Source organism: Takifugu flavidus, chromosome 13, assembly GCF_003711565.1.
Source record: "Takifugu flavidus isolate HTHZ2018 chromosome 13, ASM371156v2, whole genome shotgun sequence".
NCBI lineage: Eukaryota > Metazoa > Chordata > Actinopteri > Tetraodontiformes > Tetraodontidae > Takifugu > Takifugu flavidus.
Genome location: NC_079532.1, coordinates 13,069,183 through 13,089,542, shown reverse-complemented (window position 1 = coordinate 13,089,542; position 20,360 = coordinate 13,069,183). Strand labels below are relative to the sequence as shown.

The following is a 20,360-nucleotide window of genomic DNA, read 5'->3' as shown; positions in this document are numbered from 1 at the left end:
CCCTCCAGACCCGTACTAATGGCCTTAACCAGAAAGCCAGATGCTCACATCTGTTCAGAGTAGAACCAACACAGGTGCACAGACTCGCATAGGATAGTGCTATAAATCTGACGCACGTCACATTTAATAATTCTAACAAGATATAATGAGGGCGTCAAGGGTCAGTGAGGCACTCCGGGTGAGTTAGGTGAGTGTTCCTGGGAGGCCAGAGGAGCATCGCTGTGGCAACTTTAATTTCATATTTGGGGTCAACGCAGTGTAAAAACAGCTGTCTGTGCACATGGGAGAAGGGTGGTATTTGGAGACTTGGCAAGCACGAGAACTGGCGTGATGATTATGCAGAAAGGAGGTTAACCTGAAATTACAGACAAGTAGAAGTTAATGCCCCACCGATAAAATTATCAGGGGACTGAAAATACACGCTCTGAGCTGTTTTTACACTTTGGAATCCATTCCATAGTGTTGGTCCATTTAAGAACCTTCCTGACTATTTATTTCATGCATGTTCCCTCTGGGGTTCCTTCTGAAAACAGTTTTCTCCTTGAAAGTAGACCATCAAGTCCAAACACAGCTGTACCGAATGCAGAATCCATCCATCCATCCATCCATCCATCCATCCATCCATCCATCCATCCATCCATCCATCCATCCATCCATCCATCCATCCAGTGTATTTATAGTATGAGAACTAATGAACAACAGAATTCTTCCAGAATAAAAACACACTGCAGGGTTTTATTTATTCATTTTTTGGGGGGGGATGGGGGAGTTGGGGTGTTCCTCATGTAATAAATTGCTATTCAGACTAAATTAGTAATTACAGAATATGTGTCAGAGTCTGTGAATAGGCTGGTTGCTGTTGCAGATTAAATGTGACTATTAAGTGTCGAGCTGTATTACGCCTTGTGTCACTTTTGATAGCATCATAATTAGGCTCCATAATTCAGAATGTTCCCTTGCGTGCTCTCAACACCCCCCCTTTCTCTCTGCTCACATGGCTTTGTTGACGCCAGTCCTTGCCTTGGTCAGCCAATCAAATCAGAGCTTTCCTTCTGTCGATTCCTGCAAGCATTTTTTTCCCTTTATCGTGTGAAGAGGTCAAAGGTCCAGAACCAAGGAGATAATATAAAGTGGTGGGAGGTGGAAGAAGGCAGGCTAAAGAGAGAGAAAAAATGGCTTTAAATGGTGTGTTTTGGGTGGGTGTTGAAGTAAAAAATGAAAGAATAACAACCGGAGGCATCCTTTGGTCCAGGTGATTGGAGAGATAAGATCTCATCACAAGTAATGGAGCATGGAAAACAAAGAGACCCTTTATTTTATCTATCTATCTATCTATCTATCTATATCTATCTATCTATCTATCTATCTATCTATCTATCTATCTATCTATCTATCTATCTATCTATCTATCTATCTATCTATCTATCTATCTATCTATCTATCTATCTATCTATCTATCTATCTATGGTATATATATATCTATATCTGTCTGTCTGTCTGTCTGTCTGTCTGTGGGAGCCAAAGAAAAAGAAAATCTGCATGCTGTGTTTCCATGACAACTAATGTGAGGAACATCACTGATTCGCTTCTCCGGTTGCACAACTGTGCTCTGATTGATCTCAATTTCTGGGCCTCTTAAAGGGACAATGCATTTGGCATGCCTGACAAAGCATGTTAGGTTTTATCACACACACACACACACACACACGCACACACACACACACACCACACACACACACACACACACACACACACACACACACTCTACCATAGCCTGTGTTTGACCGATACGCCGTGCAGCATCACCAAACGAGGATAGTGACGATACAGTATAAGAGAGTCAGGCCACTCGTTCTCTCTGTGTCTCATCCTTGATCACATATTACAGAGTAAAAACAATTACTGTGCCTCTGTGCGCCGCTTCCATGCATCCATTTTATTTGCAAAGGCTTTGAGGAAGTGGATATCTCAAATAGACCTTAAAAAAGGGCTTGTGTCATTTCATATAACGACAAACAATGGAAGTTTTTAACCGTATTAAAACAAACAGAGAGAAATATTAAAAATTCATGATTTATAAAAATATATTACTATATTAGAGTAAAAATAAATGTCAAATAACCTTGCCAGTGTACCGCATAGGCTAAAATGACAGCTGGGAGACATGTGTGTTTGTGCCCCATGTGGTTTGGCTCATCAACCCCCCCAAACCAGCACCTCCAACACCACCTTGTACTGTTTGCTTTGGCCTTTAAGTATTGCCAAGCATCCCGCTGTGTATTAGATGTGTGTGTGTGTGTGTGTGTGTGTGTGTGTGTGTGTGTGTGTGTGTGTGTGTGTGTGTGTGTGTGTGTGTGTGTGAACACCTCAGAATCTACCTGGGTTGATAAAGGTTTTCCGCTGCATACCTGGACGACCCCCCCAGCTCTGTCTGTCCTAATTATTTTCATCCAAGTATTGAAGCGGTGAGCTTCAGCGACGCTAGACTGGTCACTTTTTAAACCTTTTGTCCTTTCATTTGGGCTCGTCTGATCCTAACCATCCTGACATCCGTCTGTTCACTAATGAAGCAGGTGGAAGGATGAGGAAACGAAGGGGTGAAGCACCAGGACATGTGGTACTCAGGCCTGCTGGGGATGGGGGGAAGGGGGGGTAGAAAAGGCATCAGGGGAGATGTCAGACCGGTGCATCAATGTGATGCAGCAGAGCTAAAGTAGCATCTATTCCATGCAGTAGGTGTGCATGTGTGTGTGTGTGTGAGACTGCACACGCATGACCTAAAGAGGAAAGAGGTGAGAGAGGTGGTGACAATGTGTTAAACGTGTCGGCCAGATAGACAACAGGAGTGTGAATGGGGGGAGGTTGATGGGAGGGAAGGACGCTGGGGGTCTCTCTGATTAGACTGATGGAGCATTGACAGTGTTAATCTCTTGATAACAACTCCCTATTGATCCACTACCACACAGGATAAGTCGACCACTCAGCCGATGCACAGTCGCGTGTGCCCACTGAAACAAAAGCATGTGCGTCGTATAGGTACATACGTCCTCCAGAGGAGGATTTCTAGAGCGCCTCGTTCCACTGACCTATATGCATATATTACACACAACTGGGAATTCCAAAGGGAACCTCATCTTCCATTTTTAGACACCGACAGTCATTCTCAGATAATATAGATCATTAAACAGGCAACCAAAAAATATCTAAATGTGTGCAACAATGTCTACATTCACTTGTAGTTTGTCAAATGAAATGAGAAAAAGCTATAGTTAAATGGGGAATGGCCAACATTGACATTATTTAATTGTCTGGTTCTGTTGCAGTTCCTCACGTCATTGTGCCGCTCTCTGTGTGTTTGTGCTTTTCTGTTTTAACGGCTCACGCTGCAGACACACAACTCACTGAGGCTTATTTTACTGCATTTTCCCGCGTCGCTGCCCATTCCTGTCATCCTAAATAAAGAAGCAGAGAGTCAGGTGGGGAAGAGGGAGTTTGGAGAAGATACGACGGCAATATTTTAAAGTCTCTAGATAGCACACGCCGCTATCTCAGCACATTCCCCCTTCCCTATTTTAATGTGCTGGGGATTAGGAACCATGCCATTTTATAGCCTGATGTTATCCCTAATGGGTATGGGGTTGTCACAGTTTTCCCTCAATCAAGACTTGGATATGGAAGTTTGGATATGGAATGTTAGTTCTGGAAACATCAGCAAACAAAATGAAAACAAGCCACGATAGACTCCGAGAGGCTCCTCCTTGCTGTGATTCATTCCCTTAAAAGTGTCTGATGCCAAAAGTGAGATACACATTCAGACCCCAGAACACATGAAACTCAATGTGAGATAAATGTGAAAGTCGTTATTAGCTACTGAAAATGGTTCCCACAGCTTTTTAGCGAATCTGGCTTCAGTAGCAGACGGTGCAGATATAGAAATCTTGATTCCGGGCCACATCTTTGAAGCCAAATCTATTTCCAAAATTGTCCACCACCACTTTCCTTTGGATTAGATCACAGTCTGAGCTGCAGACACCAATCACAGCCTTCAGCTTAGCTGCCAAAGACAGACAGGCTTTCGGAAAGATGAAGAAAGAAGAAGCAGACGCACCTTTAGCTTAAATGCATCATCCAATATATGTGATTTATTGTCAAAAATAGTTAAAAAATATTGTCAAATCTGCAAAGAAAAGCAATCTGCTGTGATATGAGTGGTGACAAATGAGCAAACAGGGATAGTTGCCTATGAAAACACAGTCAACTTCATCAGCATCTTCTCAAGTCGAGTGTAGAAGCCATTAGAGTGTTTAGAGCTAATGTTTCAAGGATGATTGAGCAAACCATAAAATATATGCAAATGACCTCATGTTTGGTTGGTGGAGGACGCCTGTAGATGTTCAGTTTGTTGGTCTGCACCAGTAGAGATGCAAATATGGAGGGGGAGGGATTGGGTCGTGTCACTGAGGTTGATAAATCATTTCTTTCTTCTCAAGCAGAGACCAGCTGAAGCCGAGACGCTACATTTTCAGAAATCATATTTTTCCAGATTGGTTTGCTGTGACAGGCGACCTCAGGGCAACTACCAGGCCTGTTGTCACTCTACTCCTTTACTAGAAGCCATTGTGCCACTCTAATTATATAACACAATCACAGCTTTGTTGCCTCTGCGCCAACATTTGCAGACTGATTATAGAGATTCACACATAAAGCCTGGCTGGAACTAGCAGGATTTCATCTCCAATTTTCCCTGGGAAGAAGACCGTTGCCCTAAATGTCACATGCGTGCAGAAAAATAACCCCAGCGTTCTATCAGTGACCCACACTCGCTTGCTCGGGCTGACACGCATTATCTCCTTTCATTAGTTGGGCACATCCTTGATCACGCACATGCTGTGAGCACAGTGGACTGTGAGACAGTAGGCTAAACCGTCCCACACTGGACACAGATGGGATTATTAAACACAGAGGACAAGTGTCTCGCTCTGCTGCTACTTTCAGCCGGTCATTTAATTGTCTGCTCACACTGGGATCGGGTTTGTCCTTTCACAAAGCCCGGCGGTTCTGAAGGGAGACAGGCACCACTCTGAAAACACTGAGTCATTCGTTCACAACTGTCCTTTCTGAATCACTGGACAGGCAAAATGCACACGCACCCGCCTACATCCAGCAGCGTGCACACTGCAACTCTACAGCTTTGATTAATCCTTACAAATTCACGCTCGCCAAAGAATATGTCTCACTTCTCCTCTGCTGGAGCCCTTTCAAGGAAAGTTGAGATGCTCCGCACATGGCAACCTTACCCGAGTCCTCATTGGAGACAGCAGTCCCTCCATGGCCGATTCCTTTGGTTCCGCTGGGCTCGGGTACCCTCAGCTGTGTAAATGTATTATTCCAGTCCGCAAATAGATCCTGTTAGAAACGCTGTCTCATCCTCTGAGCAAACATCTCTACGTTGCAGCTCCCTACCCACCCAGAGAGCCCGGTGCACTGACAGGCACGCAAATAGAGAGTGTGTGTGTTCATGTGTGCACCAGCACACACATACACATTGCATCCACGCATAGACACTCTCACAGTGGGGAGCAGGAGGAGGGAAGACAGTGCCAAATGCCCGGCTCTTCTTCTCTGATCAGTGCTCTCTTCTTACAAAGACTGTGACACTAATGTGGACTGTCCACGACACCTCTCTCTCTCTCTCTCAGTCTCCCCAGTGTCTCATTCTTCCTTTCCTCTTCTCCCTGTTCCCCTCTCTCCATCTCTCCCTTCCACACTGCCCCCAGCTACATTTGTTCCTTTCAACGCTGCAAATGATTGCAGGTCCTTTTCCCTCCTCTTCACGCTACAGCTCTCCTGCGAGTGCTCTCCCACCGCTGACTCTCTCCCTCTGTCCCTTCTCCCTCGCCCTCTCAGCCTTCCACAAATGTCCCTTTTTTATCGTCCCTGCTGCTCACTGTCAACTCCGTGGTGCCGCCCAAGCCACAGGCTGTGGAGTGCGGTGACGTCAGACAAGATGCACTTTTATTACGTGTCTTAAAAAAATAAAGGAGAAAGAAAGACAAAGAGAGACAAGGAAAGAGGTGAAAGAGCACTTTTGGAGGCACTATTGTCTCCAGGGACAATGGTGGCTCTTAACTGCCTAGCAACCTGATCACCCTGTATTCTCTTAATAGACGAAGCATGAGTCACTCTCTCCAACATGCACTCCCAGCGTGTCCCTTATTTCCAGATCTCCTAACACATCTGAACCTCCCGTATGATCACCGTGTCTGTATCTATCATCAGGTGCCATCCGGTACAAAAACCCACAGCAGCGAAGCGAAGAACCACGGCTGCGTCACCCTGCTCCCGCGTGTGTTTTCTGTTTAATGTGCGCTAATGCTCCTGCTCTCAAATTGCAGACGGCAGGGGACAAATCATCACCCCCGCTTTGAGCTGCATCTTGCTGTTGCTACGGCAACTGTACGTCCATTAGGTTAGCAGCGCGCCACAGCCAGGAGGCCATTATAAACTGGAATAAATAAATCAAATCTCTGCATTCCTGGCTACTGTATCTCAAGTGAGTGCCTGATAACTGCAGGCAGCCTGATTCAGTCTCTCTGTCTCTTTCCACCTGTCATCTCTGTTTTATTAGCCTGAATTTCCCCATTAAAAGAAAAAGCAACGCAATAACCATAATTTCCAGCCGGATATGTTCCCTCAAAAAGTGTTTCACGATTTCATTAAAAAATGGCACCATTCCTGAAGCAGCATGGGACCAACGTGAATCCGTACAACTGGCTTCATTACACAACTGTACGTTCAGTCATCAGTGCTTTTCTGGATCCCCACAGCCGGTGGTCAATGGCCTGCTGATAGATTAATGCAGGCAAGCTGAAAAACACGCGTCGATTGTGACGCGGCCGCACGGCTGCAGCGGCGGCGGAGCAGATAGAGCGGAACCTGCTTTCACATTACGGCATCGATCGCGGTGAAGCTGTGATGGTCGCCGAGGCCCAGAGCGTCTACGCCGTATGTGCATAATGTTGCAAAGGTGCTCTCAAATTGCCCTGCGCTCTAAATATTTATAGTATTGGGTTTCTGTCAACATTTTTGATATTAAGGCTAGTGTCTGGTTAAAAACATGAAGGCGGTAGAGAGGTGGAATCCGATGCGGCATTTAGAATCGCAAGGCTAATTAACATCTGATTAAAACCAACCTCCGTGAACAGAGTTCAAAGTCCTGCACTTCATTCAAAATGCATATTTAAAGGGGAGAGATCCCACAGGAGGACCTTCCGGGGGTCCGTTTCCCATCGTCAAATTTACCACCTCACATGGAACGCTGCCACTGGCCCACGAGATCACAGCTCACTCGCTCATTCAGATCAAGGACACAAACCAGACACACACGATTAAACACACACAGAGACACTCTATCAAGGCCTGATTCTCTCACTAATGAAGTTACTCGTGATTTAAGCGTAAGAGTGTTGTAAGGCGAGGGGAAGAGAAGGAAGATGACCTTCCTGTCAGGGAGATGACCTTTGACCTCGCTTGTTTTCTAAATTCAGGTTCTTGATCAAAGCTAGACAACCATCGCTGCATTGGTCCAAACAACTCTTTACTTTTGCGGTTTTCATCTTTTTGGTTCAATTGTCATTTTGGGTACACTCATCAGTGGAGAATATACTGCCTACATTTGTTTCACATGGATTCCGAATTTTATTGTTACCACGTTAAACATGGGTGTTTTAAGATCAAACAAGGCAAAAAATGTGCTTTTTATATCAGACTGGATGTGTGTGTGTATGTGTGTGTGTGTGTGTGTGTGTGTGTGTGTGTGTGTGCGAGTGTGTGCAGCCACAATGACATACAGCCCGTATTTCACCATCACGCATTACTGCTGACATTGAATGTTAACCTGTCAGTGAACCCCCCCAACAACACACAACACACACTCAGAGACACACACCTTATCCCTGCCCCCAGTTCCTCCCTGTCACCATAAAATCTGCACATAGCCACACGGGTGAACGGGATATATGAGGTGATCACTATTGCAATCACAGGACAATGCTGCACAATGCACGTTGCGGTTTATTGCACGTTTCGCTTAAACCAATCCCCACCCCCGCTGCCTCCCTCCCACCCACCCTCCCCTCCCAGTCCAGACACCATCTCCTCCCCACTCCCCGCTGCCCCAGCTGGATCTCCAAATCCCTCATGAATGTTTCCATCACGTTGGGGGGAACCCTGATTAATCGCTGTGCCATGATTCATGTTGGATTCAGCAGAAATGTTAGAAAACACAAGACATTTTATTATGTGTAGCATAAAATATAGCTTCAAGAGCCGTAGCATTTGACAAATCTGGGGATGGTATGTAATTTACTTTGTGTGTTTGTGTTTGAGAGCTGCAATTAGACTGGGGAAATGGCCGAAAGTAATTAGCTGCTGCTAAATAGGCAGCAACTTTGAAGGAACACAAAGGAATTAATTGCAATGATTATCAATTAAACAGCATCACAGAAAATTAGCATTCGTCTCTTCTGCCATTTAGTTGCCACAACTTTAACTCTCGTTCCATCTGTGACTGTTCCAGCTCTTTATTAACCGAAAACCTCTGTTTGATCTGTTTATTTGGGATTCAGTCAGCTATCGAGGGAACAGTTATTTATATGCTGGTTGTCGCAGCCATTTGGTTCCCTAGCCCAAGGACCGAATGAGAGTGGAGGACAAAAAACAGAAAGGGAAGAAGAGAAAAGGAGGAATCATATTCATCTGTTCCCCGGTGTCCGGCTGTGATCAGAGGCAACCCACAAGTCAATGCTGCAACCTGTCTCAGCATTACAGCTAAATCAATGTCACTGGGGAGGGAACGGCGGCTGCTGCCTCTCATGCTGGGGCTTCTTCTTCTGTCAGCCAATAACATCAACTCAGGACAGAGCTGTAGAGACAAGCTGGATGTCTGTTAACAATCACTGTCGATACCGTGGGTGGTCTGGAGGCAAAGGAGGTTCACTAAAGCTTTTACGCACATTTCGGACACTGAAAGAAACAACTCGTTGTCCTTGATGAATACAAGCTTCATTGGGGTCCAAGCAGCGGAGCAGGTGTTCACATTTTTAAAAATCCATTTGTCTTCAGACATCTTTCTTCTGTTATGATATATTTTCAAGATTAAATCAACTGCAGAATCCAATTAAGACCTATAAATCTATCAAGGCGATATCGACAGACCACATCCGGCATACGCGCATTTGTGGGATTAAATTAGTAAACCGAGAAGAGTGTTAATGGCTGTCTTAATCAATTATCCGCATTAGCAACATTAAAAATGTAAGAGCCTCCTCCCTGAAGGAGACTGGAGGTAAGACTTTGAGCAGTAGATGGGTTAATCCAGGAATTACTCCAACTGTGATGGGCCATGATACCCTGAATCCCTGCAAAAACTCACTCACGCAGCGGAAAACATTTCCAGAGGTTTATCGCCCCCTTGAAAGGCTTTTGACGAGACTTTGGGGCAATTTTCCTGCGGCTCAGCGCCTGGCTCACCCCAAAAGGCCGAGACTTTCTATAATACATCGGGGAGTGAAAACGCAGCAAACAATTCCCCGAGCCGTAGTTCCCGGTCATGTCTGAGACATGCGGCCTGATTGTTGCCAGAGGCAATTTGTCCGACATCCAATTCCAAGTTCATTAAACAGCAATCGCAGAAAATGTGCCGCATGTGTAGATTGTTTCATGCCAACATGGGGAAATATCCTTTACCACCATCCACAAACACACACGCTGCTGTTTTTGCGCGTGCAATTGCTGCTTTGTAGCTCTGATGTTAGTTGAAGGGAGTGAGCGAGAGGGAAAGCCCCCCTCTCTCTCACCTCAGCACAGCTCGGAGGGACGAAACATCTTATCTCACAACTGCAGAAGGACAGAGAATTGGAGAGAGAGAGAGGGATGGTAGGATGGTTGATGGTAAAGCGAGTTGGGCTGCTGGTCAAGGAAATGAGGGGATTGACAGAGTGGCCGAGTTAGAAACCCAAAGAGAAAGAGATTTAATATTTAATCAGCCTCATTTCCATAATTTTCAATCAACTTTGGGATCCCACTGATTGAAAATGTGGCTGAAGTGAATCTTCATCACTGTGCACAACAGAGGGGCCTAAATTCAAGGACACATGTCACATGGTGGCTGAGAAGGTGACATCATCGGCCACTGGAACCAACAACACCCACTTGCATAGTAAACTGCGTGGATATCAAATATTTTGACATATTTTAACCCACATGGGCTCAAAAGTATGTGTGACTCTACTACATTCATCATTAGCCACGTTGCAAGGTGCCTAGTCCCATGACGTCACCTCAGAGGGGGTCTCCTAGCAACCGTTGTCAAGAGCAACCACTTTTCTCTGCAGATGGCACACAGAGCTTTGCAGAGGCACCACTGAGTGAGACAGCGTGGTTGGTAGTTGAGCGGACTTACAAAAACAAGGGTTTATAGCACTCACAGCACCGCAATAGTTGCTACATTTGTAGCATATAGCTGCTTCTTTAGCATGTTTCACACAAATGCTAACACGCACTGATGTGGTGTACAGGTACTGAGAGGAATCAGATTTATCTTTACATCTTGTGCTACAAGCTGTGCATTTTACACTAAAAAGACACAAAAATGCAGAGTGAAACCACGGAGAGACCGTTTTGTGTGCAGGGGTGGGTGATGGTGCAGAACTGACTCCCATTTACGTGCCGCCCTCTGCTGCTCAGTCGCTACATAGACACACAGTCCAAATTGGGGAAAAATAAATTGGAAAAAGGTGTTTTCACTTTGCAATTCTCCCTCTTAAAATAGAAGACGAGAATGAATGAACCACATGATTCTATATTTGTACCACGGACACGAGATGCTTGAATTGCTGTCCAAGGATCTAAATCACTTGTATTTTCCATCCATGTTTTTCCCATTTAATGGGAAATTAATTCAAATTCTGTTGACAGAATGAGGAATCTGACAAATTCCCCTTTTGGGAAGAGAATGTTAATGATGGTTGGCGATTGCTGTCCCCCGCTGCCATAAAATGTTATTCATGTCACTTTTGGTTTAAATGACAGAAACGCCATTTTGACATGTTTTGTATCTGGGAACTGACTCATCGGAGTTTGACAGGATACAAAGACACTGTGGCTTTCTGATGCAGCTGATCGTATAATATTTAGGCAAGAGTTAATTTGAAAAGAGCGCAGGGTAAATTCGAATACAGGAGGAAACATTGTCTTCTGTATGCCGCAGTTGGTGGTTTCTCCTCACAAAAGCTCGACTTCGAGAGTGTCATATTTTAGCCATGTTTCATTTGAAAGGTTGAAACTGGGGCCCCGGGAACCTGCCAAGGATCATGAAAGTGTATTGACAACATTGCTTGTGGACAACACAAACGGCATCTAGTTCATTAATGCACACCTAAATATGATTCAGTTCCTCAATCAGCAATAAAAGGGCATAAAAGGGGCATAAACAGCTACCAACAGCAAGCATGTGTGTGTGTGTGTGTGCATGTGTGTGTCTACAGAGTGAACAGGCTTATGGGGAGTTGCCATTTACAGTACCACGCTGTGCTGCAACAAGCTCTGTTGGCCTTCCTGCTCCCTGACCTGCTCATGCCTGCAGGGGGTTGACCGTTTTAACCATGCAAAGGTGCTCCGAACAGGGGAGGAAATGCCACTGAAAGGCCAAGTCAGAGACACAGTCACATCCTGTCTCTATATCGTCCAGAGATCCGTAGAAAAAACAAGCAAAAAGGCACCAAAGGGAAAATAAGCGCCAGATAACGGGACGACCGAGGAAGTCAGTGGTCTTTAGCTCCATCTAGAGGTAAAGGGGAGAAGCAACATGAAAGAGCGCGCTGGAATAGATGAGTTCCTCTGTTATTTCCAACCCTGCTGTGTCCTGCTCTTTCATCACCGTGTCTCCATTACACCGGTGAAGCATTCACAAATGCATTTAACCCGCTTTAGCATCAGAGCCAAGTTGAAATACTGACATATATAACAGATTTCCCGAGTTTACCTGAAATGCACCACACTTCATATCACAACAGGCCATTTGGAGGTTGCTTCTTTGCTCAGAAAGCAATTTTTAATTGGGTATTTAAAAAAAAAGCTATCTGTAGAAGACCAACTATTTTAAAAACAAGTCAAGGAGACAAGATGATAATCCTGACAGTGGAATCTTGGTCATATTATCCTGATGTAAATGAGGGGATAAGGGTGTAAAGAACCAAATAGTTGTTCTGATGTTAATTTCAGTGTCATTTAGAGTTTGATGAAGTGCCTTCTTGTACTCCTCCTGACCTTTTCTTCTCTGACAGCTTGATAACAAGACTGCCCTTCATTACGCAAACCTCCCCTATGGTGACTCACCCCATACGGGAGACGATCAGCACCTGCGGACCCTCAGTCCACCTCAGACTCATGCCACACACAGCATCAAACACTAAGAAAAATCCTCACACCCGCGTGCACTTGCACACTTCAGACGAAGGGCACCGGGAAGCAGAGAGGAAGTGTCTGGATGTGCTCAGACATCTGCTCGGTCCCAGTGGCAGATGGTGAGCCAATCAGGCCGCCTGCTGCCTCTGCCACTCTCCACCTCCCTGCACCACCCCTCTACCTGCATCCTGGCGCACATGGCAGTTGGCATCTTGAACATGAAACAGTGTGGCATGTTAAAGAAAAACACATGAAAGGCCTCTTTTAAAAGAATTTATTCCTGACTTTTCAAAATGGGCAAAAAAACCCAAAAAAACAGCCGGAACATAACAGGGCGAAAATACAGAGTAAAATCAAATCTTGCGCCATAAAAGGCCTCTCATCTTCTTGTCCCTCTCTCTACTAAATGCTATACATTATCCCGCGGCTCTCCTCGGCCAGATTCAGCTGTGATTGATGGAACTAGAAGCTTGTGGTGTACAGATGCAGAAACACAGAACCGAAAGTGCCCATTTATCTCCCGTGAAAGGTTTATTTCCACTGCCGTTTGACCTTCCAAAACCTCTAGATGAATGTCATAGGTGAGCTTTCGCCTTCAGCAATATCCCGCAAGCCATTCGAAATGAGTTAGGGTTCCCTGAAACCGCAGCTTGAATTTCATCTAAACATTTTGTTTGTTCTGAAGGCCTTGATGGACTGCACCATATAGTGGTAGGTCATGTGTAAAGATATGGTTGGCACGTATGGGGGAGTGTGTGTGTGGGTGGGACGAAGAGGAAGATGCTGCTCTCTCTCTCAAGACGCTGTTGGATCGATGAAACAGCCCAAATTTATACACGAATGCACCCAGCAGCCTGAGAGTCATTAGCCGTCATGTGTACCTGCAGAAGAGGCAGGGAGAGACGCACAGCCCCAATAAACACCAGGATGAAGGCAATGAGGGGAAGAGAGGAGCACTGCAGCCTTTGATAAGCATCTGCCAGAGCTCGTGTGCTGGTCCGGGTCGCGTCCTGCCCGCTAATGGCTGCTTCATTAACCCCTTCCTCACATTTACAAAGCAAGAGTGAACTAGCGGGCATTAGATGCACTATGATCAGTGTCTCATTGTCACGTCCCACTGACGGGCTGCCACGAACATTAACATGCAGGAGGGCAAGCACTGTGAACACACACACACACACACACGCATGCACACTGCCCACAAAACCACCGATAGATACTCCGCTGAAGTCAATTAGAAGTGAGGCTCCTTCACCTCTGCAGACCATCGATAGTCATTAAAAAGGCCGCAGTGCAAACAGCTCACATTCTCTCTCTCACACACCTTTACATTAATTAGAAAGTAAGATGTTTAAACCATTAATCTTCTTTGATTTTCCTCCGGATCCCCAAGCTGCACGCTTGTCTCTCACACATGCGACTCTGTGCCTTTGAGATCCCTCAAGGACAGACACCATTGTGTAAGTCAAATTCCACTGATCTGACAAGAATTTCCCACCTATATCAGAATCTCCTGAAGATGCTCATTTGGTGTCGTTTGGGCGGTCAATACTGTGATCATGAGCAGCATTCAAGGCTGAAATCAATACCACTCCTGGGCTGTGACGGCGACATTGTGTGCTCAGCAAATGGTGTGTATTTGACTTTGAAGCTGTTAGCCGCGTAGCAAAGTTAGCCAGCAAGGCAGAGAGAGAATAAGAAATGCATGAGAAACACAATCCTACCAACACTATTGGTCTTTTCTCACATATGTAACACATTAAATTTAAAGAAAACAACAATTTCATACAACACCTTTAGTTCAAATAGCATTAATATAGTTACAAGGAGAATGGCAGAAAGAAAAGCTTGACCAGATGCCTAAAGCGCAGTTCTCTCTGTTTCTCCCTTCAGCGTCTACAACCCAATGCTTCGCTGACATCAGCACAACATCACTTCAGTCCAGCGCGACTGTTCCGCAGTCAGATTGCGGTTTCAGGGAACATGGGGAGTTTATTTGGGACAGAACCCTTGCTGGGAATGCTGGGAAGAGACGATGATGGGTGCCTGATGGGGGAGTCAACATCATAAAATAAAGAAGCGCACTAATGAAGTGCCATCTGGAGCCTCCCTCCTCATCCAGACACATCACTCATAAGACGGAGAATCTATGCAGGTTATAAATTAGCTCAGCTGGAGAACCACAGGCTACTCTCTCAGTATTGATCAATCCTGGTATTGATGTGTCTTTTCTGGGGTTTTTGTTAATTGTATTGCTCATGTGTGCAAAATATAACAACACACACACACACACACACACACTTTTTCTTTTTCCTGTGCCATTGTTACACTGTAGCAATTATCTTAGCATGATGTCATTGCCTCCCTCCCCCATCCTGTTGGGCCATCCTCTGCTGGGTGCTCCTCCGTTGTAGTTACGCAATCAGAATTACAAAAGAAATCCTAAATGCATCAACAGATTGTGAACATAATCAACAAAGATCGTCCACGTGAACACACGGCTAAAGGTCCAATGCGATGCCGATGCAAGTCGTGCGGCACGGATGATCGAATTAGTGCTGAACGAATCCTGAAAACAGTGACTCATCCGGTCTCGTCGTTCAGTGACGGAGTAATTGAATGAGGGGCAATAATGAAGAGGCATGAAGGCAAACGTGAACATTGAGGATCCTTGCAGCTGCACACTGGGCTCCAAAGAAGGCGAATCTGCTACCAGTTTATCGAGGTGACTTTACAACAGGCAAAGCTGCTCCATTGACACCCCATTTCTAATTTGTTTTGGAAGCTCATTGCATCACAGCTTGTTTTGTAAAAGCAGGAAACGCGCCAGAGATGTGGAACGCAGCGGCTGCTGTTACTGGGGAGCGGTGAAGCTGAGAGCGGCTTGCTGGCCATTCCCTGTATGCAGAGCAGAAGCCTCTAGCAAAATGAAGATAATCCACTTAGCTTCTCTGTGTCAAGATCCCAACTTGCCCTGGTTTCTCTCGGCTACAGTTACAGTGGAACAGATACAGAAGACACGGAGGGTCCACATTAAGGGAGAAGACATCAGCAGACCGGGGGCGACATCTGAATGGATAAACAGCACCGATATCGGCCTAATATCAACCAAACTGCCTCATTCTGCCTGTCTGTCAAGTTAGAAACGGCTGAAAGACTCCAGGTTGCACAGCATCGCAAAAAGACAGCAGAGCAGCTCAGTCGGCATGGTGACAGAGACGAAAACTGCCCCCGGTGTGACCTAAAAGAGGAAATTGGCCATTAAGAGCAGAATTGAGTTTACACGAAGGATACGGCGTGTCAAATCACGGGGACGTAGGTCTCAGCAGTCAAGCTGTCAGACGGCTCACTGAGGTCAACTGATATCATCTGGTTTGTGATCTGTTCCGATATCAGACAGCAGCTTGTGCCTGCCCGGACTGGAGACAGACAGCTATTATTGATCCCCTCGTGCTTTCGCTAAACCAGACCCGGGAAGGAGGAAAGTGGGGGAGATATATCACGTCTGCGAAAGGATAAACCTCCCCCAAAAGAAAATCTGAGCCCTGAACGTCCCCACCTGGCCACAGAATTGTATTGACTCCATCACACATTACAATATAATCAAAATTCTCCTGCGACCGTCTCCGTGTCCCGGCTACTGACGGCCATCCTTCATTTGTTTTTATGGGGCCAAATGAAGGCTGAGGTAATCACATTAGTTCCAGACCTGCAAACCCCAGAGGAGGAGTAAAAACCCCATTCATCACCGCCCAGATCTGTCTATATCTATCTATACATCCATCTCATATAGGAACCGTGCTTTCCATATTTAGGTTTGTTACAGTAATAATGATGATAGGACTCTCATGGCAGATATAACATGACCTTCAGCAAATCAATCCATTTGGTCCATTTCTATGACTCTTTCTCCTTCCTTTAGCTCTGCCCTCCTGACTCTCTCTTTTTTCCACCTTGGTCCCTACCGCCTGTCCATCATCCCGTCCACTCGGCTCTGCTCCTTCCACTCCCCTTTCAGAGGGAAGCATGGCCCATCGCCATAGAAACAGACAGCCATGACAGGTGGAGATAGCAGGTAGTGCAGCGATGCGTGACACCCCCTGTGACCGCAGCATGCCGACACTATGGAATCAGAATGAGCATTGCGCACTTCCACATATCCCCCAGTCCCCCATGCGTGTACAGGCTTCTCCATTCAATTCAGAGAGCTTATATGCATCCTACACATGCAGCCAAAGCCTTTGTTTCACCGGCAGGTGTAATTGATCGAAGGTTTGCCACTGCAAACTGCACAAACAGGTAGTAACCTCAGTTCAGCTGCTCTCGTTTCATGGATCAGCCCGCGGGCTTTAAACCCTCCGGTGAGCAATTTCTCCACCCACTGCAGTAGTTTCAATGTGCCGTTGGAGCCCGGTTCCGCTTCGGAGCCCGGCTGGAAAGTTGTCCGAGGAATTTTTCGGCTTGTTGTAAAGGGGAGGAGCAGCGGGGCAACATCTCCTTTCTTTAATGAGATGAAGGCTCCGCTCCTGCCTCGCTGCGTGTGTGCCGTTGCAGTGTGAGGAGAGTGACAAGGAGAATTCAGAAGCAGGAGGGTGCGAGAAAAGAAACAAAGACAGAAAGGAGACAGTTCTGGAAATACTATATCCCCCCCCCCCCCCCCCCGAGACTCACCATGAGCAAACAGACGGCTGATTCCGGCATGAGTTGGACAGCCATGATGGGATCTTTCTGTCGGCTCTCGGGATGAGGGGATGCTGTGAATCTCCTGCAGGGATGCTCTTCGTATGTCCTTGCTCCACTCCAGATGTAAGCTCACCTCTGTGGAGATGAAGTCCTTCCACGCTCCCCCCCGCACTCTGTCTTTAACCACCTCTATGTGTCAGGCTCTCTGGGCTCTGATTTTGATGCCACACACTCTGACTCTCCAGACTCTGCGCTGCCCCTCAGTCTCAGCAGAAAGCGACCTTCCTCCTTCCACTTCTTCTTCCTCTTTAATCTGGAGATCCTCCGTTCACTTTTAAAGCACTCTCGGCCAGACCCCGCACCCACCTCCCCAAAGCCCCTGTCACTAGTGCGCCTCTTGCTAAACGAGTCCCTCCCTCTGTTGCTGCCGCCTGTCTCCTCTCTTCAGTCTGCTCTCAACACAAAGCGCAGGCAGCTCTCTGCACGCTGTCCTGTCGCCCCTCCGGAGGGTGTAACCTGCATCAGTGATGCCCCCACAGTCTCAGGCGCTCCGGCTGGAAACGCAGACGCTCACCTCTCCACTCAACAGATCCAGCGCAAAGAGACCCCCCCTCGGAGTGATAGCCCCTGCCTCATGGATCGTCAACATGAGACAAAATCAGAGAGGGAACGAGAAGAGGCGAGAAAAGAAGCTTTTCCAAAAGACAGGAAATGATGGTTGAGTCAAGAGGAGGGCAATGTGGTGGTGAGAGCAGCCACTGGGGAGAGAGGTCCACACCGCGCTGAGCGTAAAACAAGGTGGGTGGGGGAGATGGAGAGGGAGAGGGAGGGGAAATGCAGCCAACGGGAGCAGACCGCGCCTATCGAGCACCGGCCGAGGCAGCGGGGTGATGAGGGATGCGGCGGAAACACACCTCATCCGGTCTAATGAGACATGTGCGCTCCACATTTAGCTGCAGACGGGCTGTTTCTGTCATGCTTTTCTATTGTTTGTCATTCATAATTCAGATATTTCCAGCATGGACGTCTCAGTACGCTCACTAGCTCGGCATCAGCACCGAATTTTATTCTATTTTTTAATATTTTTTCCCCACAGCTGTTTATCAATCATTTATTTATTCACTCATGTATCAATATGCAAAAAACACATTTTGGAGTCTAAGAAAATACGCCTGTGTCTGCTTAATATATGCATTGTCAAAAGATATATTATTTTCTAGTTAATCCTGCAGAGCAGAATGGGATTTTCATACAGAAGGAAGGCTGGGCATTCACTTGAAACTGTTTTGCAGTTGTTATTTGTACATTTAAAATACATTTTATTTAGTGCAGGGGTTATCATTAATTTTTATTCTGTCTTTAAACATTGCGCTTATTCTGTTTTTGTTGTTTTTTCCTCTTTTATTGGATGAGAAATGGAGTGTTTGAAAGATTTGTTAAGCTGAGTACAGTAAATGGACTCGTGGATGAATAAATGAGTGAATTAATTAATAAATAATGTGACTTGTAAGCTTTTTTTCTTCGAACAAACGAAACAAAAATAATATAGAATGTCTGCAACTCCATCCAGTCTTTAAACCCCTTTTTGATTCTACTATTTTTACAGTACAAGACATTATGGTATTAATTGCCATTTATCATACCCGAGTTAAGCGCAAGGGGTCGCTGCTGAGTCGTATTTCATATAAGAAATGTAAGTAAAATTTATTTGTATAGCATATTTATAACTAATATGCTGTGCAGTAAGTGTATGAAGGAAAATAAAAAATAAATCACATTAAAAACAAGGCATCAACCCTCGAACTGTGAACTTTTAACTGATTGAAAAATGGTGAACTTATTTGAGTTAAATGTTATGTGACATTAACAAAACCAAAAATTGATGAAAATTGGGACCCTCATTTACTGTTTGGATGGGAAATTCAGGACATTAGAGACCAAACTGATTTCAAGACTTTTTTTTCTAATGAGGCAACGCTGGACGACCTGTCCGGACCTCCGCCGTGGTCCTTGGCCTTCTGCTTGGACAAATACATGGTTCTTGGGATGAACTTCCTGCATTCCAGAACCTGAAACGAGGTCATGGTGAGCAAGGGACTCAATGCCCAGGTAGCTTCCTCCACCTCCAGCGCTTCTGATCTCATAAACATGAACACGCTCGAGTTATTTTATCGATTTCCAGTCTCATCCCTGTTTTATTGGACATATGTCTTTACAATCAATGAGGCTGACTTCTCTTCTCTTCTACAGAAGAACAGGCCTCCAAGAGAGGTGACTGACCCCAGGAAGGGTTTAAAAGAGATGTTTGACCTCATAAAACCCATCATCCATCCCATTTAAAAGACACCTCTGTTTGATCTATTTCTCTTATATCTAGTTTTTTCTGGAACATGATCTGCTGGATTATATTGGATAGTTTTTATTTGAAGGCTACTCTGCCACGTTTTTCTTATTTTATCAAGATTGGCAGCTCACATCTCTGTTAACTGACTGAAAAACCCTTTCATCCTTCAGAGTGCCTTCAAATCACAGAAAATGTGCTCCTAAAACACGACAGTTCGACAATTCGAACAAGTCTGCTGTGTAGTGTGTAGATTCCAAAATATAGATTAACAATATTAAAATATCGATATTCTGACAATACCCGAAGAAAATTATGAAACTTTGCACATTTCTTTTTTGTCTGTGTCCAATGACACGACTAGAAACCAGCATTCTGTGGTTACACACAGCTTTGCCATCCTCTTGCCCTCCTCAGACACCAGGTAATCTCACCGGAGTGAATAATCCTTTTATAGTGATTCTGTACTTCCTTAAACAGGATGGATCGGTTTTGGTTTTTCCAGAGATGTGAAGGATTGGAAACTATAACGCTTGGTCGATCGCACCAGTAAAGCGTCTGTGCTTTCTGTCCAGCAACCTTTGTGGATAAAAATGTTTCTGAGGTCACTGCAGTGGCGGACGACCTTGGAGATAGCGTCTGCTCCCAAAATTCGTGCCAGCGGGATGAACCGGGAGCGACAGCGTTCTTTCCAGAAGTTTTAAATCCGGACGGTTGAGGGTGAAAGCAGCTTTTTGTGATGCCCTTAAAGAAACGCCAGCCAAGGCTGGCCGAGAAGCTCAGTAAGAGAGCAGAATAAAAGTCATCTTTTATGTATTTGGGTCAGTTGAAGCCCACCTTTTCCCCCCTCAGGTGACTAATTTTAAGCCAA

At 45.6% G+C, this 20,360-nt stretch overlaps 1 protein-coding gene across 2 annotated transcripts in view; it reads right to left on the bottom strand.

Annotated features, from left to right (window-relative positions):
- The window catches only part of frmd4a (FERM domain containing 4A), a 73,171-nt gene extending 55,278 nt beyond the window's left edge, over positions 1–17,893 (bottom strand). The window contains exon 1 of one of the 2 annotated variants that reach the window (XM_057053001.1): positions 17,137–17,893. In XM_057053001.1, the coding sequence (XP_056908981.1) occupies positions 17,137–17,181 (45 nt within the window). In that variant the 5' untranslated portion in view covers positions 17,182–17,893. Of the gene's footprint in view, positions 1–5,297; positions 5,887–17,136 lie in introns of those variants that run through there. The other variant, XM_057053002.1, reaches the window with a different exon arrangement.
- Between the last annotated feature and the right edge of the window lie 2,467 nt (positions 17,894–20,360).